The sequence below is a fragment of the Heteronotia binoei genome, chromosome 10 (genome assembly GCF_032191835.1).
Source record: "Heteronotia binoei isolate CCM8104 ecotype False Entrance Well chromosome 10, APGP_CSIRO_Hbin_v1, whole genome shotgun sequence".
NCBI classification, from domain to species: Eukaryota; Metazoa; Chordata; class Lepidosauria; order Squamata; family Gekkonidae; genus Heteronotia; species Heteronotia binoei.
In genome coordinates, this window is record NC_083232.1 from 68,794,391 (window position 1) to 68,822,177 (window position 27,787).

At 42.6% G+C, this 27,787-nt stretch overlaps 1 protein-coding gene across 1 annotated transcript; it reads right to left on the reverse strand.

Annotated features, from left to right (window-relative positions):
• TCAIM (T cell activation inhibitor, mitochondrial) lies at nucleotides 1-26,407 on the reverse strand. Its single transcript, XM_060248839.1, has 11 exons — nucleotides 26,250-26,407; nucleotides 23,800-23,867; nucleotides 17,322-17,457; nucleotides 16,383-16,536; nucleotides 14,405-14,657; nucleotides 12,332-12,454; nucleotides 10,911-11,008; nucleotides 10,216-10,307; nucleotides 7,618-7,850; nucleotides 2,381-2,512; nucleotides 1-1,848 (listed from the first exon to the last, which is right to left on the reverse strand). The coding sequence occupies exons 2-11, from the start codon at nucleotides 23,826-23,828 to the stop codon at nucleotides 1,623-1,625; spliced, it is 1,476 nt and encodes a 491-aa protein (XP_060104822.1). The 5' UTR covers nucleotides 23,829-23,867; nucleotides 26,250-26,407; the 3' UTR covers nucleotides 1-1,622.
• Between the last annotated feature and the right edge of the window lie 1,380 nt (nucleotides 26,408-27,787).

Below are 27,787 nucleotides of genomic sequence, written 5' to 3' on the forward strand. Positions count from 1 at the left end.
TCTTAGGACTCCATTTTATTTGGGGGGGGGGGGGAAAGCAGACATCTCATCACAAGTAGTTTAAAAATCCAGACCATTGGACAACTGAGCTATCACAATACTAACAGCTAGCAGCAGCAAAACAGATACCCCTTAGGGATCATCCAGTGTGGATCTGTGTGCCATCCAGTGCCACTGTGTTCACTGGGAACAAAAGAACTCCACTGTTCACCCAGCAACATTCTTTTCCCATGCAGAGATTTTACCCATTTTGATAAACACACAGATACTTCCATAAATACTGAAGGCAACTTAAAATTTTAAAATAGTTTTAAAGACACACAGCTATATTTTACCTCAGGGACATCTGAGGGAGCAGGATTCAATCATTTTTACAGTGAACAGTTTCACACTAATGCCTTGCCCCTTTGCTTAAGACGCACTCAGGTACAGTATTGGAAACAAGCATGCCATGAATCTCTCATTCTTGCTTAACGGTACTGAAATAACTGGATGACTTCACCAACATAAAGATTAAACACAAGGATGCATCTTCAATGATTTGAGGGACCTGGTCGAAGAATCAGGCCAAGAGTTGGTCCCTGTCTCATCCATACAGTGCATAGGATAGACTATAGTCTGTCCAAATGGCTTCCTGCAGTTGATATGGGAGTGCCTTAAAGGGTGGGAGCCCTTCTAGATATTATACATGTTTCTGGCGGAGTTCTACAGCATTATATAACTTTTTGCAGGTTTTGAAAAAAGGAACCAACCTGAATATCTGTTCTGGCAGCAAAATGTTACTGCATGTCTAAACATGGCAGTTTGGCTGCAGTAAATTGCAAGCCCCTCCCCCTTCACCAGTGCACCTATAGAGTCACAAAGCAGGGGATTTTTTACAAAACGGAACAGTTTGCAAATCCCATATGGACGGGAAAGTGCAAGGTAGCTGAATATTCTTTGCAACTCTATCAAAAAAGTTATGTGCAAAGTAGGTGGCCTAAGGGGTAAAAGTTCAACATTAAAAAACACCTTAAGGTGCACAATAATTTTGTAAAATAAATTATACTAAAGAATATTCTCCCATCACACACACATACGCTATATATTACATGTGAATATTTGAACTAATAATCTATATCACACGTGAATGTAACAAAACCATTGGCAACAATGGATGGCCTCAAATGTGAATTTCCCAGCTTTTCGAGTTCTACCCTTCTCTAATGAGAAGGAAATTTGCATCATAGGTTAGGTTCAATCACTACTTTTAATCAGTAGGCACATTTTCTTATATATTAAAATTCATACCAGGGAAGTTTGTCATAATTCACAATTTTATAATATATAAAACTCATGTTTGTGCTTTTTAGATTTAAGTCAAGTTTTCTATAACACTGTCTCCAACAAAACCCTTTAATTAATATCCTCATTCATTCCGGATTTTGTACAGAAAACCATTTAGTCTTTTAAGATTTAACAAACCGCTTTGAACAACTGATCATTTGTACCTTCTTGAACAACAGACAGTTAAACTTCTTGGATAAGACTAACATAAAAACACGCATTTCAGTAATTTAATCTACAATTTCTATCAGTGTTCATCTTCTCTTACACATATACAGATTTTTTTGGTAGGTGGGTCAGTTTTTCCAGTTCCAAGGAATACAGAGGTCTCCATCCTGCAGCACCGAATAGAAGTGGGAAATGCAGAGACGCATGCCTTGCAGATAGGGCAGTGACTCTTCTAGCAGTCTTTTGCATGAACGAATCATCTGCATGCTGGAAACGCTAGGCTCTTTGTACAGCTGGTGAAGGGAAAACTTCTCTGTGGAAGCCTTGATCAGTTCTTTTTCAAGCACCATTAATCTGAAATAGCATCCCCCAAGTAATAAATAAAATGCAAAATCAGTTTATGTTTTGAAGTCTGTCTCCTACTATAAGCTTATGTTCTAGACCCTACCCCTCCTGCAAACCAACTGTTTGGTGAGTGAATGCATAAAAATAGGTATACAAAGGTGCAGGGACTGGGGTAAAGGAGCATTTTAAGGATTTCATAGAAGGAATATCTCTGTCTCTGCTCTCTGGGGCCAGCTCAAATGCCACTTAAGCCATGTTTGGGGGGGGGGGGAAAGGAACAAGGCAAGGCTGCATTGGGGCAGACTGGGACTGATGCCAGCTGGGGAATATTCCATTCATTCTTCCCTGTTTGGGAACCCAGAGCAGTTGAGCAAGATACAAACAAGCTACCAGGGTGCTTGGCATGTTCTAGAAACAGAAGGATGTAACTGGTTTAGTTGATGCTCACTTTTTACATGCTTCTTTGTGGAGCTCTCCTTGGAAACTTCCAAAGAGGTCAAGGATGAACACAGGACACAACATGAACAGTGTGTCTACTTACTTTTCCTTTCTTTCCAGTTTAGCTCTTGCTTCTTGGGCGTTGGTGATGATAAACCATTGGAGGGCTGCTGGATCACAGACTGCTGGTATGATAAAATGCCCAAGTTCATGCAGCCTTGGAGCGTACCTGTCACTGCAGTTTGGAGAGTGTAAACGTGTTAAAGACAGCACAAAATAAGCTGATCTTTGTTCCTGAATTTATGGATGTTAACATTAGGTTTTGTTCTGCACATAACCTGGAAAAGAAGTGTCTCCTTTGTCATTTTCTGTCAGTGGGTGAAGACTTTTTCTGTTTCTTTGGTGTTCCCTCACTATTAGCTACCCTCCCTGTTTGTGCATTTTATGCATTTATATCTTATGTATTCCACAGTATCTTTTATTTAATTGTTTCAACTTTTAAAAATGTATTTGTATTTTGAATGCTTTTTAATGTATCAAATATTTGAATGTTTGCTGGTTTGGGAACCTGAACTGAGTGGAAAGGAGGGGGAAAATGTTTTAAATAAATAAATTGGTTTGTCTCCTTCAGAAGATGTGTCACAATTGCTTGCATTGTGAAAGAGCAGCTCTTTAAGTCTAAAGCTGACATATATTCATCAGCTGGTGCTCTCTGTGCTGACTATATTTGCCCAGTAGTGAAAGACGTCCCCCAGCTTCCAGGCTGTTTTTAGGCAGAGCTGACCTTCAAAGCCCTCAATGACTGGATGATACCTGCAGCACCACCTTCTCCCTTATAAAACTGCCTGCTGATCAAGGTCATCCCTGGAAGCCTCGCTTTAGGAACTGCCTTCTCCAGAGGCACTGAAAGTTGTCCCTCAGGGTCAGGACTTTCCCCATTTGGGCAGTTTGATTACAGAATCTTCTCCACAAGCCTGATTACCAGATGTCTACACTGCCATATTTAAAACACCAGACAAAAACTTCTCATCCGAAGCCTTCGTTCGGTTTTAATTTGGACTATTTAATTACTCATTCACTGCTTTAGTTTGGGATTTTTATTATTTCAAATTGATTTAAAATATTTTGATGTATGCCACTTTGAATATTCAGTTAACAAAGTCAGGATGTGTGTGCGTGTGTGTGTGTGTGTGTTTAATAGTGATCTCAAGTGCCAAATGTCTGTTCTTTAACCTGTCTTGAGTTGTTTGCTGAAAATTTATATGCGAATGGTTGCGTAATTCCAACTACTTGAATACCTTTTGGATCAAGCTGCAAGTACTTATTTTTTTCTAGCAATGCAACATTTTTGTCACTCAAATTATTCTCAGTAAAAAGGGGGGGGGGGTTGCTACTGGAAATAACAATTTCCCTTTCCTAAATAAAGAACTCTCCCTGTGCACAAGCATCAAGTGTTTCTGTGTAAACACAGCATGTATGATTATTTATTCCAGGGGTGACCAAAAGTAGCTCTCCAGATGTTTTTTGTCTACAACTTCCATCAGCCCCAGCCATTGGCCATGCTGGCTGGGGCTGACGGGAGTTAATAATAATAATAATAATAATAATAATAATAATTTATTTTTATATCCCGCCCTCCCCGCCAGGCGGGCTCAGGGCGGCTAACAGACATGGGAGTCCCATGATTCACATAAAACAACATAACAGACATGGGAGTCCCATGATTCACATAAAACAACATAACAGACATGGGAGTCCCATGATTCACATAAAACAACATAACAATTTAAATATCAGTTACAAATAAGTTATTTAAAATAGATAAAACATATAAAATAGGTGCTAAAATGTTGTAATCATGATGTACACAAGATGGCTAGGTGTCTGCTCGTTAGTTAATCAGGTTCTATCTCGAATGCCAACTGAAAAAGAAATGTTTTGCAAGCCCTGCGGAATTGGTTCAGGTCCCGCAGGGCTCGCACCATCTCTGGAAGGTCGTTCCACCAACGAGGGGCTATCACCGAGAAGGCCTGCTCCCTAGTAGCCTTCAACCTAACTTCTCTTGGCCCAGGGATTGTTAGTAAGTTCTGGGAACTAGACCTCAGTGCTCTCTGGGGTACATATGGGGAGAGGCGGTCCTTTAGGTAGGCAGGTCCTCGGCCATATAGGGCTTTAAAGGTGATAACCAGCACCTTATAGCGAACACGGTATACAACCGGCAGCCAATGCAGATTCCGCAGCCCAGGCCGTGCAGGCTCCCACCGTGGTAGTCCCTCCAGCAGCCTGGCCGCCGCGTTCTGGACTACCTGGAGTCTCCGTGTTCGGTACAAGGGCAGCCCCATGTAGAGGGCATTGCAGTAGTCTAACCTCGAAGTGACCGTTGCGTGGATCACAGTTGCTAGGTTGGTGCGCTCCAAGAAGGGAGCCAACTGCCTCGCCCTCTTGAGATGAAAGAAGGCGGATCTAGCAGTGGCAGCTACCTGGGCCTCCATTGATAGGGAGGACTCCAGTAGCACTCCCAGGCTCTTGACTTTGCGCACTGGTACCAGTGGCGCACCGTCAAAGGCCGGTAAAGTAATCTCCCCTCCCGGTCCGCCGCGGCCCACGCAAAGGACCTCAGTCTTCGCCGGATTCAACTTCAGCCCGCTCAGCCTGAGCCAGTCAGCCACGGCTTGTAGTGCCCGGTCCAAATTTGCAGGGACATCACCAGCCCGGTCGCCCATCAATAGATAGAGCTGGGTGTCATCTGCATATTGATGGCAACCCAGCCCATACCTCCGTGCAATCTGGGCAAGGGGGCGCATAAAGATGTTAAACAGCATCGGGGAGAGAACTGCTCCCTGAGGCACTCCACAATGAAGTGGGTACCTCTGAGACAGTTCCCCCCCAATTGCCACCCTTTGTCCCCGACCCTCAAGAAAGGAGGAGAGCCACTGTAAGGCTAGCCCCCGAATTCCTGCGTCGGCGAGGCGGCGGGTCAGCAGCCGGTGGTCGACCATATCGAACGCAGCCGATAGGTCTAGCAACAGCAATACCGCCGAGCCGCCTCGATCCAGTTGTCGTCGGAGGTCATCCATGAGGGCGACCAGGACTGTTTCTGTCCCATGGCTCGGGCGGAAGCCGGACTGGCATGGGTCTAGGACGGAAGCGTCCTCCAGAAATTCCTGTAACTGCACCGCCACGGCCCTCTCGATAATTTTGCCTAAAAAGGGCAAATTTGAGACCGGCCGGTAGTGTGCCAATTCGGCCGGGTCTGATGACGGTTTTTTCAAGAGAGGGCGGACCAATGCCTCTTTCAGGGGTGTTGGAAAAACACCTTCTGAAAGGGATCGATGTATAATATCCCGTATAGGATATCTTAATTCCTCCTGGCAGGCCTTAATTAGCCAGGAGGGGCATGGGTCCAGGTCGCAAGTCGTGGAACGTGCAGTGGCAAGAATTCTGTCGACTTCCTCCAAGCTGAGCGGGTCGAAGCAATCCAGAGTTAAATCAGAAGACACGCATTGGGCTTCGAGTCCACTTACTGCCTCCAAATTGGCGGGGCAGTCCTGGCGGAGCGATTGGACCTTGTCCGCAAAGAATTTCGCAAAAGCCTCACAGCCAATTTCCAATTCCTTAGCTTTTGAATTGCCTTGAGGCAATGTAGTCAGATTCCGAATTATTCTAAATAATTGGGCTGGGCGCGAATTTGCAGATGCAATCCTAGCCGCAAAGTATGTTTTCTTTGCGGCCTTGATTGCCATCTCATAGGACTTCATAAACTTCCTATAAGATGTTCTAATCGCCTCGTCACGAGTACGTCGCCATTGCCTCTCTAGCCGTCTAAGCCGTCTAAGGCTGGCGTAATTCCGGGGTATACCACGGAGCCAGCTTAGTCCGAGGTCGCAGAGGGCGCCGAGGTGCGATCTCCTCGATGGCCCTAGAGAGCCGGCTATTCCAGGTCTCAATCAGGCCATCGAGGGAGTCGCCAGAGGGCCAGGGGTCCCGCAGAGCCATCTGGAACCGTTCCGGGTCCATTTGGCTCCGCGGGCGAGCCATAATCGGCTCCTCGCCTAAACAGGTTTGGGGGGGCATATTTACACGGGCCTTGAGGGCGAAGTGATCTGACCATGGCACTACCTCTGCGGTTATATCGCTCACTACAATCCCGGCCGCGAAGATCAGGTCTAACATGTGTCCGGCCTGGTGGGTGGGGGTTGCAACAAATTGAGAGAGTCCCAGTGTCGCCATGGAAGACACTAGGTCCGTCGCCTGACTAGAGGACGGGTCATCAGCATGGACGTTGAAGTCACCCAGGATTATCAGCCTTGGGTGCTCCAGCGCCCAGCCTGTCGCCGCCTCGAGCAGGGACGGTAAGGCGTTGGCTGGTGCGTTAGGCGTACGGTACACCAGCCAAATTGCCAACCCCTCTTCATCCCCCCATGCCAGACCAGCACATTCAATGCCCTCAATCTTTGGGGCCGGGAGCGCCCTGAAGGAGTAAGCCTCCCGTGCAAATAATGCCACTCCTCCCCCCCGCCCGCTAGTCCGCGATTGGTGGAAGACCGAGTAACCTGGGGGAGCTGTTTGCGAGAGGGCCACTGTATCACCCTCCCGGATCCAGGTCTCGGTCACGCAAGCCAGGTCCATATTCTGCTCGAGCATAAACTCTCGGAGAATTGAGGTCTTATTATTAATGGACCTGGCGTTGCATAGCACCAATGACGGAGGCGGGTTACTCCTGGTCCTACTACCTGTCACCCTTGGGATGGGCCGCAGATTCGAGGGGGGCCGAGCACCGACTTGTCTCTGTCCTCCTCCCTTATAATATCTGCTCCCACCGCCATACCTCCCCCTCCCCAGGAGCACCGGAATCCCTGAGCCAGCCATTCCTCGCTGGCAGCAGCTGCAATAAAACCACTATCAGGCTGGTATCTAATTGCTCACCCTCCTCACTCCGTCTAACTAAACCCTAATTCCAATTAACCCCAAAACCCCCCTCCAATTCCTTATATATATTTGATAATGAGTTGATTCCAATAGCAATTAATTTACCCCCTCCCTGATTCCCATCAATTTGCTAAGCAAAAAACATCTGGAGAGCTACCGTTGGTCACCCCCGATTTATTCTGTGGCAGCCCTCACATCTCATGCTGTGTCATGCTGGAGAGAAATCCCTGCTCTCAGAGTGCTTCTCAGATATGTGCAAGGCTGCTCTTGGAAAGGAAAGAGCTAAAAAGCACTTAGATGCAGCACTGCAACCACGGCCAAAATAAATCTGTAAGCTCAGTCAATTGTTGGACAAATAAGGGGGGGAAATGGTCAGCCTCAGGAACAAAGCCTATTTTTGTAGCAACGCACCTTTCCAGTATCATATGTAATCCACGCAGACTGCGAGGGTGAAATGGAAGCCTGCTATTGCGCACTCTGTTATAAAAGCCATCTAGGACAGCATAATACTCTTCCAGGGTCAGCATTGGCTGCAGCTCTTCGATGTATGTTACTTGGATGCCTCCCAGAAGATGGCTTACACGGTCCTCCAAAAACAGCAGTTTCCTCTGAAGTGCAGAGTAACTTGGCAACCTCTCAAAAATCTGCACACATTAAAGAGTTCCTTAAGTACATGACGAAACCCAAAAAAGCCCCTAACCACTGATTTTTTAATAGATGATCTCAGCATTAAGCTGGCAACAGAAAATCTAATACAGTAGCCCTGAAGAACAAACATGTATCTCAATCACTCAAAATGTTTTTATTACCACTGATTATTGTTCAAGAGTATTTAATGCTTAACTCTTCAAGAGAGATGGGTGAATGCTGGCTTGGTTCCCACAAAAAATCTCCACTGATGGAAGGGGTTTTCCTCAATGGAGCGAGACTTTACTTTCTTCCCTCCTCTGTCCTGCCACTGCCCCAAAATGTGCCCCAAATGTTGCTCACAATATTAATGAGCAGGGCTTTTTTTGGTAGAAAAGCCCAGCAAGAACTAATTTGCATATTAGGCCACACCCCGATGCCAAGCCAGCTGGAACTGCATTCCTGCTAAAAAAAAAAAAAGGCCTGTTAATGAGTAGATGATGAGAGTACAGAAAATTGTCCTCGTATCTAAAATGAAATACTGAAGGAGAAGTTCAAAGGAAGATTTACAGTCTCATAAGTTTACAGAAAGATGGGCTTTGCTTATAATGTCATGGAATGATAGGTTAAAATGCTTGTTTCCTTTTTAAAAAAAATGGAAATGAATAATTTTATTTGTCTTGAAGGTGCTACTGGGCCCAATTTTGTTCTACTACTACAGACAAACATGGCTACCCATCTGAAACTTTCTTTTGTAACTTTCTTTTATATTTGTTCTCCCTTTTCTTTCCTTGTTTTTTTTAAAACTGTTTCCCCAAATGCTGGTCCTGGTGGCCCCTGTTAAGAAAAATCCTACATTGGCTCTACTCCGTAGTCTAGACCAATGCTCCCTCTAAGATGTGGAGTTTTGTGAGCAAAAATTCTGCTCCATGAGCTACTGGCATTAACACTGTGAGCTACTGCATAAATTACTTCGCTCTGGGGCCATATTTCCTGAGCTAAGACAAAAATGTGTGAGCCAGAGGCTAAAAACCTGTGAGCCAGCTCACACTAACTCAGCTTAGAGGGAACACTGGTCTAGACCATAATCATAACTGCACAGTGCGTATACTCTTTCCTACACCACAGTGATTAAGTACTAAGCAGTACTAATGAATACAAAGCCATCATGTTAGCTGAAAGGATGGCACAGATGCTAGCTTAGCAGTGGACAAGAAGCCAGGAGCCAGTCATGGAACCATGCACTTCTATATTCTCCACCTCTTGGGAATGAATCTTGCTATTCTACCTTCAATACAGTTAAGAAATACATCAACACAGATCTTAGCCACAGTTCCTGTTTTAATCCAGACTTGAAACTTATGTATTCAAGAACTGGTTAAACAAGAACCTTGGTCAGTGTTAACTGCAGTTAGAGTGTCACAGATCAATATGTTTTATGGAAGGAGGACTGAAGGCTTGATCCTCTGGTCTACTCCTGATTTCTTAACTAGAGCTAGGAGGTAGCTGGCCAAACGTATGCACTATGATAGTATATTGTTTGATCCACAGCTATAGAAACTTATGTAAGAACTGATACCAAGACTATGACCCTCTAAGAGCATTATGCTCATCAGAACAAACAGCTGCTGGTGGTCCCTGGCCCCAAAGACATCTATTTAGACTCTACCTTTTTGGCTCTGGCTCCAGTCTGGTGGAACACTCTCCCAATAAGTGAAATCAGGGACCTGCAGGATCTGCTTCAGTTCTGCAGGGCCTGTAAGTGGAGAAGTTCTGCTGGGTCTTTTGTTGAGGCAAAGAGTGTCCCATTGTTCTGGCTTCCCCCACCTTCTGATAGCTTTTAATTACTGGGAGGGGGGGGGAGGCCCACTGCCCTTTTTGATCTTGGGCACTTATAGACCTGGAACCATCTAGATTTTCTTAAATACTGAATTGTAGAATTGTTTTATTGTTTTTATGTTATTTATGTTTTAGATTTGTTGTAAGCCACTCTGAGCCCTGCATACAGGGAGGGCTGGGATATAAATCCAAATAATAAATAAAACAAATAACCATTTTCTGGACAAAATAAAAACCCAACATGAAGTATTTGGTTGTTTCATTATATTTTAGATTTGGCACAAATAACCAGTGCAGAGGAAGTGTTCATGAACAAACATATATAATGCTGTAACTCCACTTTCCAGAAGCAAAAGACACCATTTAATTATATTGCAGATATAAGTGCCAGGTTTTTGGCAACAGGTTAACTGTTGCATGGCCATCTAGTTCAGTAACCTTTAATTGCCAACTTCCTCAAAGTTTCCCTTTTGCTCCACAAATGCATGAATACTTGCCGAGTGTCACAGCAAAACAAGCTGTCTTTCACTCCCCAGTTCTTACTTTGGTCCAGTGATGGTGAACATCCATCGTTCCTAGCATAACATGGCCTGTTGCACTCATGCCTGAACGGTCCGTGAATATCACTGTGCGTCCTGTTGGAAAAGGGATGGCATATTAAGTCACTATCCATAGCCATTTTATTTGTATTTTCACAACAGTGTGAGTTAGCCTAGGGATTCCCAAATGTTTGCAGTGCATCTCCTGCTGGAATTGGGCATCTCAGTGTTCCCCTCTTTCCTGTGACTATATGCAAGAAAATTAGCTAAAACCAAATTATTGTAAACTGCTTGCAGTCATCCAAAAATATCAAATTATTTATTTTAAATGCTTATACCTCATTTTTCTCCCCAGTGGTGACCCAGGCTTACAACATAATTCAATCCCCTCCATTTTATCTTCACAACCCTGCGAGATTGGCAAGGCTGAGAAAGAGTGACTGGCTCAAGGTAACCTAGGAGTGGGAATTCGAACCCAGGTACCCCATATCCTAGTCTAACACAAACTACTGTAGAGAAGGCAGCCTTGCAGGCATTGTGTTGGGCTTTCTAGCATCGTGAGCTCTGCCCCGAAGGAAAAAACTATGCCAGATCTGGAGCAGTTTCAAGTTCTGAGCTACTGAATAGTTCTGAACTATTATCTGATAACAACATTCTCTATGAATAAATTGTACAAAATGACAGCAGAAAAATATATACCTTTTGCATTCCTTAGTGCTTCTGGGCTCTGCTGAGCCAGCCGACTTAGACTATGCAGCTGGCTACACCGATGTGCAATGCCCCAGCTCCTCTGCCATCTGAAAACAACCCACAGGAGGCCTTTTTAAAAAACCTCTCTAAAAATTCTAAAAACAGTGTATTTAGACACACAAGATGAACACACAAGGCTGGCCAAACAGATGGTGTTAACAGTCAACCAGGGTGAAATTCTTGCAGGTGTGATCTACAAATACCTTATAGGAGCCAACAGTTCAAATTGATTTTTTTTAAAAAAAAAATGTGTATGTGATGTTGCACAGTGACACTGCGGAGAGTCAAAGAAGAAAAAAAAATATTTAACCCAAAAGGAAAGGGTAGTGTATATGAGACATTTCCCTATGTTTGACTGTGTAAAGCTTTCTTACCAGAAACAGCAGCATCTGACGCCTCAGGTCCTTAACCCCATGGCTACAATCCTAGGCAGGCTTACATGGAAATAAGCTCCAGTGGGCACAATGGCATTCCCAAGGAAACAAACACAGAATCCAGCAGCCAGTTGTTACATTTTCCTAGCTAAGATTAAGCTAGGCAAACTTATAATTAACTGCCAAAATAGGCAGGGCCAGGCAAAGGATGCAGAGTCCCAGGCCCTTCCTCAATCACCATAAAGCACTAAGAGTCTTGTGTAAAGAAAAGGCATTGCCCAGCCTGTTTTTCAAAAGCTGTTCCCCCCAGCTCCAAACTGAGAAGCTGCTTTGGGGATAAAGGCAAGAAGTAATAATACACTGTTTTGCCTCCTCCTTCCCCTAAGCAATTTGTGTGTGTGGGAAAGGGAGTGAAATATATGGTCTTGCCCCCACAATTCAGAGTGATCCACACATGATCCACAAAGTGGCCCCAAACAGCATCATTCCAACCATCTTCCCAGTCCAGGGCTCTAACTATAATCCCACAATGGATGCCATTTGAACTGAAATATGGGCTTTTATTTAAAGTTAAATGTGGCTAGTATCAAAAAAGCATCATTAAGTTCATAGTTGGTTCCTGGCTTCATTATTTCAACCATTGCGACCTCTTAACACTGTTGTGATCCTGTGTCTATTTTCCTTATAAAATCACCAAGGGAGCAACTTCCTATTTATTGCCTAATGCAGAGTCCCTGTGCTAGGAATATTGCATGCTCAGGACATGTGCACAAAACCTCACAGGAAACACCAAGTCAAGCAAGAAACCCTTTTGAATCAGAGGCTGCCACCAAATGTTACATATTTTTACTATATACTGTGGCCTCAAGAGAACACACATTTTAGGTCTACGTGAAATAAGTCTGCCCATCTACTGTGGACTGTACTGTTCTGTCCACCATGTGTCCTACCCAGACATTTGGTTTTTCACCCAGTGCCGTAAAGTTTATTTGTTACCTAATATCAAAAAGCTGCAGCTGATGCGAAAGTTCACCTTTCAAGCGGTCCAATTCTTTCCGGAGTGGCAAACTATTATTCAGCTTCTTTACTGCACTCTCTTCATTATTACATAACCATGAACTGGGGAAAAAATAAGATGGATCACCACGACATTTTTAAAAGCAGCAATGCTGCATAATTAGGGAGAAGATTAAGTTACTGCTTAAAAGCTTGTTACTGAAGTGCTCAAACATATTAAAAATGGCAAAGAAGGAGCAGAGAATCAGCTGCTTTTCTGGAGAAAAGAAATAATATTCACACAGTATAGAAATGTGAAACATTCTTCTGATACCCAGGTATAGTTTTTGAGGTTTGTACCATTTTGTTTTTCTGGTGATTTTAGGACACTTGTATGAAAAGGGGAGACACAAACACAGTTGCTGCCTCAGCTCTTCTGCCTTTAATAGCAGCCCAAAAGGTGAAATAAAGCAGAAATAAAACAGGTGAATCTTTTCATGTGATTCAGTTTTTCTGCACATTTCTGCTCCAGTTCCTGATGCTTAAACTGCTGTCGGAACACAGCTAATAAAAATAAGTAGCAATCCATACCATGTTCATTACGCAGCTCAGGAGGTTAAATTACAATTTTCTATTCCCCTTCAAATTGCACATGTAATATGTCCTATTACAAAATGTATAGTGGATCTTCTCTATTTATTTTGTACACTATTATCCCTTTCCTATGCAAGGAGCTGAGGGAGTCTGACATCATTCTCTTCTCCTCTATTTTGCCTTAACAGCAGAGAGGCAGAGAACGTCTGGCCCAGTGTCTTCTAGCAAACTGCATGACACAGTGGGGATTTCAACCTGGATCTCCCACATATCAGTCTGACACTCGAACCACTACATCCCTCCAGACTGATGTACTCTTTCAATGCAAGACACAATCTGCTCCTTTTCAAAAAAGACACCCACCATGCTATCCGCTAGCGTTAGGAAATCACTACTTTTTTTTGCTTCCCACACTTTTGCATCAACATCTGAAGCACTTTCTCCTTCCATAAGCCCCTGTGGGCCAACTACAGTAATCAGGCAGTCAGCTGTTAGCTATTCTACCACTTGAGGTGGCCTGTCCAGGCCTTTTCCATCATGGTTTCGGCTCTGTGGAATGGACTTCCTTCTGGGAGATCTTCAGAAGGCACTGCAAGGTATGCCTGTTTGCCAAGGTTTGTGAGGGGGTTTAAATGGCAGGCATATTTTACGTGTGTATGGGGGGGGGGGGAGACATTTAGGGTTTGCTATTTTATTTTTGGTTTTAACTGAAAAGATTTTTAACTATTATTGTAAGCTGCCTTGAACCATGAAGAAAAGGGGCCCCTAAATGTATTAGTAAATATTCTAAAGCCTTTAGAGGACCTAGATCACTCTCCTCCTGTCTTTCCTTTTCAGCCTTCTTGCCTGGAAGCCAAAGACAGGAGGAAACATTGTATTGTGAATCTTTTGATACATATATTTGGGTACTGGGATATTGTTTCCTAAATTGCAAACCCACTCCAGCTAAACTTAAGAATACTCCCCTACTTTCCCTTTATGGGGCATCATACTGATCATTGTTGTATGTTTTAAAGGGCTTCCAAGAAACCCTTTCTTGCTCCATTTTGAACCAGAAGTTATTCTATTGTGCAGCTGGATACATTGTATAGTAGATAACAAAAAAAAAGCTATGCAGTAAGAGCCACACTTCTGCAATTGGGCACATGGAGTTATCAAGGAGCAAAATGGCTTCTTAAAAATAAATAGATGAGAAAAAGCAAGATTAAAAGAAAAAGAAGATGAATATTGCCTCTGCATGTAGGTTAATTTTCCTTCCTTCCTTTGGATTGGTGCACCAGAACTCTGGATTAAGGAGAGATGTGATGAATGCTAATAGTATGGGTGTGGAGAAGATTAAAATACGTATACTATACTTTTCTCTTCAAATAAATCCCAACTTGAATGGTTTAAGATTTAATAGCAAATTAAAGTCTTTCCCCCCATTTTTGGATGATGCTAAATCAAACACAAAACACTTGTTAAATAAAAAACAGATACCTCAGAGTTGTTTCCATCCTCTGAGCTTGTTCAAGTTCTTCCTCAGGATCCTTGAACCCAGTAAAAGAGTAATAAGTCTTGTCCCATCTGATAGGCCTTCGTAATGCACTTTGTGCTCCCCGGTTAGACAGAGTCTCCACATTGCCATATAAACTCTGCACATGCTCAGTAGATAAGCTACAGGAGTTCAGGACATCCAATACTGTGCTTAGTAGGTCCTTGGTTTGCAAAGTAAAACTGACTGCTCGAAATCCTGCAATGCACAATCCCAGAACAAGGCAACCGTCAACAGAGCACGATTATATTATTTTTATGCTTGGTTAACAACCAGTGCAAATCCAGCTACTGATTAATCTCCAGGTGAACTTCAGCCACTAAGCTCATGGACAGACTGGCCTTTTAACTTACCAGGAAAACTCCTGGTGGGCTTCTGACAGTCAGAAGCAAGCTAAACCAAGTGGTCCCAGTGTTGCTGGCAGTGCTGCAGAAGCTTCAACTCAGCAACGAGAACAAAGGTGAAGGCTCAGCCATCTGAACCAGCATTGCAGGGGCTGCTGGGCTCAGCAAACTCCTGGGCTGTTTTAGAGAACAGATAAGAACAAGCTGGGGACCCACAAGGACTCATATATCATTTTCTCCTCCTCTCACTGTTTACCCTTTTACTTCCCTGCAAGTCCCTAGAGCCACTCCCCATTTCCTACTTCTGTCTTTCCTTCCCACCCACAGAGCAACTGCTCCCCATCTTCAGCTATATTTATTATCCATTTACTTCATTTATACCACTTTATCCATAATGGAGATCCAAAGGCGCTTACATCATTCTCTTCCATTTTCTCCTCACAACAAACCTGTGAGGTAGGTTAGGCTGAAAGTGTGTGACAGGACCCAAGTCACCTAGTGAACTTCCATAGCACATTGGGAATTTGAATCTGGGTCTCCCAAATCCTAGTCTGAATCCTAATCTCTACACCACACCGGCTACTGTAGGGTAGCTGATGTTGAGCAGTAGTGAGAAGTTGGATGAGTTATGGAACTCATGTGCTACCAAGTCATGTGGTGCTTGCTGCTGGCCCTGATGAGTCTCCCTCAAAGGCTGAAACAGCTTTGGAAAGGGATCTTCCTCTGCCTTTTATTGACAGAAATCAAGGCAATTCACAATACTGTTGCCTAGCAACAGCCACTGAGGGTACTGGTTTTCTAAAGCTGTAAGTACTCCTCCTATTATTGTGTGTGTGTGTTTTGATTCCCAAGTGTTTTTAAAAATATTTCAGATTTTTCTGCAAACCTGGGGCTTTTCTCAGATTTGTAAAATCTCCAGTCTCTGTATTCAAGTATCCACAGCTGTGAACATGTTGAGAATTAGGTATACTGATATGTCTTCAATTAATTCCCCCCCTCCCAGTTATTTGATTTTTTTCAGTCTCCGCTCACCCAATCGGTCTTGTGGCAACTTACAACATTAAACCCAACAAGGTAAAAACAACATAAAACAAATGAATATATATTAACATAAATATTAAACTATTATTTCAATTAAATATGTAAATATTTCCTACAATAACACTTTACTAAAGAAAACATGTAAAACAGAAGATGGAAGGAAATATTTCACACTTTTCAAATACCACAACAGCACCTTTAGACATCAGTGGCTGCATGATTATCCCAAGTCCATACATTCATTTTCCTAACAAAGTTCTATTAGTCTACATAAAAGCAGTACTGAAGTTTTATGTATTGTGCTATGGCAAAAGGGGAAAAATTATATTATACAAACTAACTTGATCATTAATTCTAATTTAAACAACAACTCCTTTTTATAAAAGGAGTCTTGATCATGGTTTAGGGCCTACCGATTTCCATGATGCTCTAAAAATCTCCATAAGCATCTTAAAAGGTCCAATGCTCAAGAGTTATGAAAGGATCATGTACAATTTAAATTCAGAAGAGGAAAAGAAACTAAAGGTAACAAAAATACCTGAAGTTCCAAATGATTCTTGGACATCTGAAGGGTTTTGCTCTCTCTCTCGTACGTAAAAAGTGAGTTGGGTTGGTTTAAAAGAACTGGAACCTGGCTTCTGGAGATTCTCCAAATACCCATTTAACCTCTTCAAAGAATTTTCATTGACTTCCTGAAAATAAATCACCAAAAAGAAATTACCAAGGATTTTAAAGCAGGTATTCCAGAGGGTAACAGTGCTTGTTCACAACAAGTTTGCATTGTAATATATTAACATGTAAACAACTACTCTGTTTAATAATATTTTCTTCAGTTGCATCTTGTAATTTTTGTACGGTCCATACTGAATATCCGACAGTACAAGAAAGGAACAATGCAATGAAGATCGAATTTAAATTAAATTACTTGCCTTAACTGTGTGACAACTATGAAATTCAGAAAACACCTTCCATATTAATTTCTTTGATACAGAAACCCAGTGTGTTACCAAGAATTCTCGTGAATGTCCCAAATGCACACAAGGCCTGCTGGACTGCACTATGACCCTACATGGTCAGAGAATACATTAGAAAACACACAGAACACACATCCCTCTAACCTTCGTATTCCAGGATAAGGTCTGTAAATAAGCTTCCTTTCAGAGAACCTTGCTGACACATATTCATTTTTTCACTGAGAAGCCCCTCATAAGCATCCAATGGACCCAAAATGTAGCACAGTTTGAAAACCACCATGATAACATAAAACATATTCAAGTTTGCTCATTTTTAGAGTACCACACAGAAAAGCAAAGACCTAGATATAATTTCAGGCAGGAAGTCACAGCATATAACAATGGCCATTAATATTTGGCAGTGGATGGAAAGATGTGACTGTATGTATCTTATTAGGACATTAGGTATCAATGTCTTATTAGGTATCAAAAACTGCTGAACCAAAAGGAAAAAGTGTTTTTACCCTCTCTCTTGGATGCTGGCCAAAGAAGTCTGGATGCACAGCAAAATAGAATGGCCGCAGAGCATTGACAGCATCAGCCCCTGATAAACCTCTCACCTGGATAAAAGCCCGCAAAGGTAATTTCTCAAGAGACAACCTATGTAAACAAGAATATTGTTAAGCAACTTAGCCGCTTCAATAAACAACAGATACTGGCCATAGTCAAGATTGGGCTTGTGCAATGGCTCAGGAGACATATCTGGCTCTCCAATAAGCTACCTGTGGCTCTTCTGAGCACTGTTCCCCAATGTGGTTATAATGACTCTTTGTTTCCCCAATTCCCTTTTTCTATTTGTTTGGCTGGGTCATCCCTTTTTCTTATTCTTTGTTTCACTGCCTGTCTCACACAGTTTCCAAAATATATACAGATAAACGCTAGCCCAGATTAGGGAACTGAGGGACTGACTAAAATCCTTCTTTTGTCTTGGTCTGATAATGATAGACGAGAGGCTGATGGTAATTCAAAACTACCAAACTACTTTATTTCAGTTTTGAGGGGAAATGATCAGGTAGATATCAGGTTTGGGACATAGAAGGGGAACAGGCAACAGAAATGAAATAATTTTATATAAACACACAGAATAGATAGGACAAATTTTGAGTCCAGTAGCACAAAAGAGATAGCTTGTCATAATCAAGTAGTTGTTTTGTTAAGAACATAAAAGAAGCCACGTTGGCCAATGGTCCATCCAGTCCAACACTCTGTCACACAGTGGCCAAAAAATCCAAGCGCCATCAGGTCCACCAGCTGGGCCAGGACACTAGAAGCTCTCCCAAGCAGCAAGAATACAGAGCATCACTGCCCCAGACAGAGAGTTCCAACAATAAGCTATGGCTAATAGCCACTGATGGACCTCTGCTCCATATGTTTATCCAACCCCCTCTTGAAGCTGTCTATGTTTGTAGCTGCCACCACCTCCTGTGGCAGTGAATTCCATGTGTTAATCACCCTTTCGGTACAGAAGTACTTCCTTTTATCAGTTCTAACCCGACTGCGCAGCAATTTCATTGAATGTCCATGAGTTCTCGTATTGTGAGAAAGGGAGAAAAATACTTCTTTCTCTACCTTCTCAATACAGACAGACAGATCTGTATATATAGACAGGTCTTTAAAACTCTGAAGGGAGTTCAGATATGTGAATAAATAAACAGTGACTCACAAAAGCTTATATCCTGCCACAAATTTTGTTAGTCTTTATGGTGCTACTGGACTCTTTCTCTTTTCTACTGCTACAGACAAACACAGTTACTCATCTTGATCTACTGCTTAAATAAACAAGCATATGCCTCCTTGTCTCAAAAACACTTAAGACTATGAAGGCAGGCACATTCACACAAGTTCCAATTTCTCTTCTTAAACACTTAATAGGGATTATCTTAGTTTACTACAAGCTATTTCAGGAGTGGCCAAACTGTGGCTTTCACACATATTGTATGGCTCTCAAAACCCCCACCGCCACTCCTTAGAGAAGGTATTTCCCTCTTTAAATCACTTTACCAAGCCAAGCTAGCCAGCATTTAAAGGTAAAGTTGTTTTTCTTTCCACCTCTATTTGCCTGCATGCCTGCCTACCTACTCTCAAACATCTGACATTTATTCTATGTGGCTCTCACATTAAGCAAGTTTGGCCACCCCTGAGCTATCTCCTTCAGGGAAAGGCTGCTTCCTTAATTCAGGATCTCCCTTGATCCTTTCATTCTGCTTAATTCTCCTTCACTCCACTCTCAACTGCTGCTCTCAACTGCAGAATTCAATTTGAATCCCCTGTCACTTAAGGTTTTCAGACTTGGTTAAAGCATTAATCATTTACTGTCTGTTACAGTGGCATCTACCCTATATTTCAGAAAAGCGGGCAAGGCCCTTGCCCAGTGCGGCAGCTGGCTGGCAGACAGTTTCCACTTTGAAACAGCTGCTGCCAGAGGAATGAGTGTGCTGTGAGCCTCCCTGAGGTGCAGGCCTCATGCCAGGGATGGAAGTAAATGTGACTTTTGTGGTTGATGGCAATTGGAAATGGGGCTCTCTGTTAGGATCACTCTGTTAGGATCACTAGTGGATGCACTAACCCACCTGCTGGGCTAGTTTGTTTCATCTAAGTTAAGAAGCTGTATGAGTTACGAGGTGAGAATCTGTGTTAAAGTTCAGTCCTTACAACTGGAAATTACAAAAGTTGTGTGAGCATGGCACAAGAGGGTATGCGGCCCCAATAGAAGATGGAATTGACAAAGAGCTAGCCCAGAGATCACAACAACTGGCTTATCACCAAGGCAGCGAGCTGGTGCTCATAGGATAAGAACCACCCCATTGATTGGTGGTATATTTAGCCTCTCTGGGACCCAAGGATTTCCCACAAGCCATTTCAGACAAAGGATGAATGTCATATTCAGCTAAACTGTTCCTGTGTAGCACTCTTGCTGTGATCCACTGAGTGCCTATGGGTTCAATGCATACAGTTTCTCACTTCCACAGATGAACCCAATCTGTACAAGCAAAAACAATATTAAAACGAGAGAGCTACACACACATCAGCATGCATAACTGACCATATTTGGGTCTAGATGCAGGTGAATAGGTATGTTGGTCTGAAGCAACAGAACAAAATTTGAGTCCAGTGGTACCCTAGAAACCAACAAAGTTTTATTCTGGGTATAAGCTTTTGTGTGCATGCTCACTTCTTCAGATTCAGGTGGGTAGCTGTGTTCGTCTGAGGCAACAGAACAAAGTTTGAGCCCAGTGGTATCTGAAGAAGTGTGCATGCACACAAAAGCTTATACCCAGAATAAAATTTCATTGGCCTCAAAGCTGCCACTAAACTTAAACATTGTTTTCATATTTGGGTCTATTAATTAGGGAATCTTATTAATACGGTGGTTTACTGTCCCTTTTCTGATTATTATAGTTGCAAGATACAGTCCAACTTTCATGGTAAATGGCGTGCTATGTGCCAATAGATTTCTATCTTCTGATTAAAAAGAAAGGCTGCTTGCAAGTCCATTAAATACTGCATTAAATTTAGGGTGTTACTCCATTAAATTTAGGGTGTTACTCCATTGAAAGAAATAAGAAAGATTAAATGCAATGAATAATAAATTTGTTATATGTCAAATGAAACTCCTCCCCCCGCTGCATGGTGTAGTGGTCAAGCGCAGTGAACTCTAATCTGGAGAACAAAGTTTGATTCCCTACTCCTTCACATGCACCCTGCTGGGTGATCTTGAGTCAATCACAGTTCTCATAGAACTCTCTCAGTCCCACCTACCTCACAAGGTGACTGTTGTAGGGTGAAGAAGGGAAGGTGATCGTAAGCTACTCTAAGGCTCTTTATGGTAGAGAAAAGTGGGGTATAAAAATTTAATCTTCTTTTTCTCCTCATTGCTAAATGAAAAGAAATGCTAACCAATGGAATGAAAGATTTAAAACAGAAATTGGAAGGAGAAACAATTTGCAGAAAGAGGAGGGTACAATGCTGCAGAAGTAGAACCATACCAGAGTCACAACATCATGCATCTGGGCAAAAATATAAGAGCAGGCCTGATGTTACCAACATTATTACTGTTGCCCTACTGGAGGGCACAGGGCTATTCTATCAGTACAAGATTAACCAAGATCCAAGAGAATCTCTACAAACTGGGTGAGTGGGTGACAATCTGGCAAATTAAGTTCAATGTTGATAAGTGTAAGGTGAGGCACACTGAGACAAAAAAAAATCCCATCTTCAAATATAGGCTAATGGGGTCTGACCTTCCTGAGACTGAGAGGGAAAAAGATTTTGAGGTTGCAGTGGATAGCTCAATGAAAGTGTTAACAAAGTGTTAATCAGTGTGCTGCAACAGTGAAAAAGGAACATTCTGCTTTAGGGATCATTAGGAAATGGACTGAAATAAAACAGTGAATATTATAATGTCCCATAAAGATCTAGGGTGTGGCCTCATTTGGAATAATGTGCAGAGTTTGGTCATTGTACCTCAAAAAAGACATTGCAGAGCTGGAGAAAGTACAGAGGAGGAGGGTGACCAAGATGATTAGGGGGTGAAACACCTTCCCTATGAAGAAAGGCTGAAGAGTCTAGGACTCTCAGTTTAGAGAAGAAACTAAGTGAACCCATGTTGGATCAGGCCAATGGCCCATCCAGTCCAACACTCTGTGTCACGCAGTGCCCAATATATGTGTGTGTGTGTGTGTGTATATATACTGTGGCTAATAGCCACTGATGGACCTCTGCTCCATATTTTTATCCAATCCCCTCTTAAAGCTGGCTATGCTTGTAACTGCCACCACCTCCTGTGGCAGTAAATTCCACATGTTAATCACCCTTTGGGTGAAGAAGTACTTCCTTTTATCCATTTTAACCTGACTGCTCAGCAATTTCATTGAATGCCCATGAGTTCTTGTATTGTGAGAAAGGGAGAAAAGTACTTCTTTCTCTACTTTCTCCATCCCATGCATAATCTTGTAAACCTCTATGTCACCCTGCAGTCGACGTTTCTCCAAGCTAAAGAGCCCCAAGCGTTTTAACCTTTTTTCATAGGGAAGGTGTTCCAAACCTTTAATCATTCTAGTTGCCCTTTTCTGCACTTTTTCCAATGCTATAATATCCTTTTTGAGGTGCGGTGACCAGAATTGCACACAGTATTCCAAATGAGACTGCACCATCGATTTATACAGGGGCATTATGATACTGGCGGATTTGTTGTCAATTCCCTTCCTAATAATTCCCAACATGGCGTTGGCCTTTTTTATTGCAATTGCACACTGTCTTGACATTCACAGTGAGTTATCTACCACAACCCCAAGATCTCTCTCTTGGTCAGTCTCTGCCAGTTCACAACCCATCATTTGTAGCTGGGATTCTTGGCCCCAATGTGCATTACTTTGCACTTGGCCACATTGAGCCTCATCTGCCACATTGACGCCCACTCACCCAGCCTCAACAGATCCCTTTGGAGTGCCTCACAATCCTCTCTGGTTCTCACCACCCTGAACAATTTAGTGTCATCTGCAAACTTGGCCACTTCACTGCTTACTCCCAACTCCAGATCATTAATGAACAAGTTAAAGAGCATGGGACCCAGTACTGAGCCCTGCGGCACCCCACTGCTTACCGTCCTCCACTGTGAAGACTGCCCATTTATACTCACTCTCTGCTTCCTATTAATTAGACAATTTTTGATCCACAAGAGGACCTGTCCTTTTACTCCATGGTTCTCGAGCTTACTAAGGAGCCTTTGATGAGGAACTTTATCAAAAGCTTTCTGGAAGTCAAGGTAAACAATATCTATTGAGTCCCCTTTGTCCACATGTTTGTTCACCCCCCTAAAAGAACTGTAGCAGGTTAGTGAGGCAAGATCTTCCCCTACGGAACCCATGCTGAGTATTCCTCAATAACTTGTGTTCATCAGTGTGCCTACTCATTCTGTACTTGATAATGCTTTCTACCAACTTTCCTGGTATTGAAGTCAGACTGATTGGCCTGTAATTTCCCGGATCTCCTCTGGAACCCTTTTTAAAGACGGGGGTGACATTTGCTACCTTCCAGTCCTCAGGAACGGAGGCAGATTTCAATGAAAGATTACATATTTTTGTCAGGAGATCCACACGTTCAACTTTGAGTTCTTTCAGAACTCTTGGATGTATGCCATCCAGACCTGGTGACTTATTAGTTTTTAATTTGTCAATCAGTTGTAGCACCTCCTCTCTTGTCACCTCAGGTCTTTCAACACCCCTTCCAAAATTAGTGGTTCTAAAGCGGGCAAACACTTCTCATCTTCCACAGTGAAGACTGAGGCAAAAAATGCATTCAGCTTCTCAGCCATTTCCCTATCCTCCTTCAGTAATCCTTTTACCCCTTGGTCATCCAAGGGCCCCACTGCCTCCCTGGCTGGTTTCCTGCTTCTAATATATTTGAAGAAATTTTTATGACCTTACTGAGGACATGACAGAGGTTTATAAAATTATGCATAGGATAGAGAGACAGGATGCTGAACTAAATGGACCATTGGTCTGATCCAGCAGGGCTCTTCTTATGTTAACAGATACAAGGGTAGGTATATCATAATGTATTATATGCATAGCTTAAAACAAAATTAGATTCATATCAATAATTAGGTGGCAGCAGTCTCCTCCACCCCAAAATAAAACAATATAGTTCATCTGGTTCTGTCTCCCATGAGAAACATAATACAGAAGCACCATGATTATCTATTCCGATACTAAAGAAAACAGTGTTCTCCTTGAAGACTTATTTAAACATACACTATAAAGAAAGAGGAGGAAAACATAAATTGTGAGAAAATATTTCCATTTGGCCCTCAACCAGTATTTCTAATTTACAAAATTAATTAACTAAATAAAAAAACAAACTTTACATTTTTCCAGAACTGAAATCATTTTTACACAAATAAATATTCTGTTTTTTTAAAACTGAGGAATACTTGCATCTTACCTCTTCACCATCCCCCAATGGTAAAACATCTCAGTGTTTAATCTTGCTTCCAAACAGCCACTAAATAGCTATAAGAAAAAAGATACGCTATTAATACATTTTATGTTAATTTTTAAAAATTAATATTTATGCTTACAGGCTTTTCCACACCATTACAATGTGAACCTGACAAAATCAAAAGAAAAGCACTTTCCAGTCTAGACAGTTTCACTATGGGTAACCATATTTACCTAGATGGCCCACGCTAGTCCATTCTCATCAGATCTTGAAAGTGAAGTAGGGTGGGCCCTGGTTAGTACTTGGATGGGAGACCACCAAGAAAGTCCAGTGTTGCTATGGAGATTCAGGCAATGGCAAAGCACCTCTGTTCATCTCTTGCCTCTGTTCATCTCATCTCTAACCCTACATGGTTGCCATTAGTCAGTTGTGACTTGATGGCACTTTCTACCATCAAATGTATGGGGACAGGATAAAGGCACATGTTGAACATCAGAGGCCTTACTGAGGACAGTTCGCTCTGCTTTTATTTATATAGGACTGTTTATGCCAGTGGTGGCCAAACTGTGGCTTGGGAGCCACATGTGGCTCTTTCACGCATATTGTGTGGCTCTCGAAGCCACCACTGCCCCATCGGCCAGCTTGGAGAAGGCGTTTGTCTCTTTAAATCACTTCTCCAAGCCAAGCCAGCTAGAGTCAAGACAGAGATAGAAACAAAAATGGAAATTGCCAGTCAATACATATAGGTAGAGGGTGAGCATAATGAGGACGTTTAACAGATTCAAGAATCAAACAGGAACAATAAGCTTAGTTTATATGGTTACCATTGGTTTGGGTTCAATTATGTACGCTGATAATTTGCTGCTCATCTTCTACCTAGATGCATGAAAACGAAAATACCTTGCAAAATAAACCGAGTGTTAAGCTCCATTTTAACCAGTGTAAACAAATTATGAAAAGTATTCACAGCTGAGCTGCTAAATACTTTAAGGTAATATGACAGAATCAGACAGATTTCTTTACACCTTTCTAAGGACAAGATTTTAAATGTCTCACAGCTGCATTCCATAAATTTAGCCAAATCCTTTTTACTTACTTGAGTTTCCCATTATGCAATAACCATCTCATTGATTAACATGTGGCAAAACTACTCTCAAATGCTCAGTGAACAGACTAAGCAACTTCATTTAAAATTGGGTTCACGTGAGAGAGTCAAAGAGAAACCTTGATATTTAAATAATCAAGAAAACATGTTATACTGACTATCATACAAACTCAACTTTCCTAAACATAAAAAGTTTGCTATGGCTCAAAACAGAAGTGTGGGGAAAGCAAGAGGCCAGAATCTGACCATGTTTGAAAACTAGAGAGTTAAAAATGCTTCCTTTATGCAATCAGATCACACTGTAAACAAGTGACACTCTGCCTTCTAGAGACTGTACTGGGCATGACAGACAGATGGTCAAGGAAATGCAGGGCCAGAACAAAGCCAACTAGTCCCTCGTGAAAAACAGACCTTAAGGGAACCTTAAGTTAGCCTCTCTGACTTGGAAAGGAGCAGCAGCACATACTGATTTGCTGGGCAACAAGTTACATTTTAACAGAACAGCAGCAGTTTATAACAACACAATGCCATACCAACTAGACTGCTGCCTATGCATTTAGGTCTTTTACATGCCAATCATCATTATACAAGTATTTCCAAGAGAACAATAATATGCTGCCTGTTCCCAAGTATCAGGCAATATTTTCACAGGGAGTGAATCCCTCAAAACAGGAGACAACAGAAAAGTGTGCAGGTGAAGAAGTGTGCAGGTGGAGAGGCCTGTTTAAAACAATACCTTGATAGGATATTGCTAGGATAGGCAGATTAAATTTGAAAAATATAGAGATAAAGCAGAAATAATAAATGAGCACAACTTGTTTTTTCAGCTGACGCAAACAGTTGCTCATCCAAACCCCATTCCTTTTCTTAACCCAGTCTCCGTCTTTCAATTTGCTTCATTTATTAAACGTCTTTCAAAACCCGCCACTGCTGCCTCTGAGAAATGCCTGCAGCCCCCATTAATGAGCTAAGAGATTTTGTTTTGGGAAGGCCCAGATTATAAAAACACCAGTTGCGTTACACTCTCTGCAGCACAAGAAGCATTGGAGACATTCCTAGCATTTCCGAGACTGGCTTCAGCGTGCCTTCAAATCAAAATATCAGGCACTTCTCTCACTTCCCCCCTCCCTCCAAGCAGACGGAACCCGTCATTCTGGCTAATTAGAAGTAAATTAAAACCGCCCCCCCCCCCCCCCGACGAACACTTTGAGATTCTTTCAGGCCACCCCCCTCCTCCGAAGCATCCCAGCGAACTATCCAGTCTCCTTCTCCCTCTCAGCAAATTTGACCCGCGCCCCTCCAGTCAACGGCGAGGCGCTCTCACAGCAGCGCCCCAAAGCAAGTCTACCTCCGCTGGCGACCAGCTGCCGCTGCTTGAGGGGACTCACCCCCCATCGCCTCTCGCCGGAAGGGCAGCGGGGCGGGAAAGTCTGACTCCGTCGCCAGTCGGGTGACCTCCCGGCCCACAGAGGCACCTGAGCCGCAGGCAGGAGGTCCACAACGGGCGGAGTCGGCGTCGTCACGGCTCCACCTACCTTGACGTCACCGCCGGTCGCGCGCCCTGCTCAATCCGCTGGTCCAGAACCAGGCTCTGGCGGCACGAGGCTAACTTTGGAAGACGTGAAGCGTGAGCCTCGGCTTCTTTTCTTGCGCTGTGCATGGGCGGCACCGGCGGGAAAGGTGCTCCCCTTGCCCGCTGGCGTTCTTGGAAGTACCGGTTGAAGCAAACCGCCAACCGGCTGCTTGGTCGCTGAAGGGGTTGGTTTTTTGGCAGATGCTTCACGCGGAGTTTCCGCTACGCTTCAGGATTGTGCTGGTGGTGAGCCTCTAGCTATAGAAATCGTGGGGGAAACCTACCTCTGATTAATCTTTTTCTCTTCATGTACTGCTAGTGATTAACTTAGGTGTTCCAACTCCTGTGGGGACAAGGTGTTGCACAGCAGGTGAAGCGTTCACTTCTGCCTTGAGCCTTAAGCAAAGATTTAGCCCCTCCTCCCCACTGCAGTATAACTTTGGAGAGGCTGAAACTTTCAACCACATCTGTTGCAGTCCCTTATTTTAGTATATTACACAAGGATTCATTCTTTTTCCATGCTACAACTTCTGTTCCCTTCTTATAAAAGATTTGTGGAAATTTTGTATTTAATATCATGTGTCTCAGAACAGTGAGATCTGATTCACAAAAGCTTATCTGGTGAAATAAACCTGCCGTTTTACTTTGCTACAGGTTAACATCGCATAGTATCATAGCTGCTTTTGAAGTAGCTGTAAGACAGCTCCTCTTCCGGCTGGCCCACAACTAACGGCCCTGTATACCGACTACTGAATACTGTATACTGAATTTGTATCTGAATAGAGTGTAGCTCCACGACCGCTGTCTGTTTTAATGATGTACATTTATAACAAATGCTTGATTTTACTTATATATTATGAAATGTTAATTTTAAAGTGTAATTTTATATTTTTGTTAGTTTTATATATGTTGTAAGCCGCCCTGAGCCACTCAGTGGGAAGGGCGGGATATAAATCCCAGATAAATAAATAAAAGTACCACTGAAATGCTTTGTTAATACTGTACTGTACTATACTCTCTCTGTATATATTACATACTTCCTTCTGCCTTTCAAATAAAATTTTCAATAAAATATATTACAACTTTTCATAAAGTTTACATCCAGAACTAAGCTTTGTAGGGCTAAAACGCACCACTGGACTCAAACTTTGTTTTAGTAACTATAGTTATTACAGTGGGTTGTGCAGCTTTTTATATATAGGACTGTCAGTACATACAGAACACTGATGCTGCATTTTTCCAGCTTCATTATCAGCAATCATTAGAAGCAAATGCATAACCAACTATATCCAGTACCAAAAGTGGGCTTATAT

Excerpts from the sequence above, each read along its gene's own strand:
- TCAIM (XM_060248839.1), bottom strand. The coding sequence starts at position 23,828 with ATGTTTTACCATTGGGGGATGGTGAAGAG. Across the intron at positions 17,458-23,799 it reads CATTGGGGGATGGTGAAGAG|GTTGTCTCTTGAGAAATTAC; the intron begins GTAAGATGCAAG and ends TTGTTTACATAG. Across the intron at positions 2,513-7,617 it reads TTACATATGATACTGGAAAG|TGACAGGTACGCTCCAAGGC; the intron begins GTGCGTTGCTAC and ends TCCAAACTGCAG.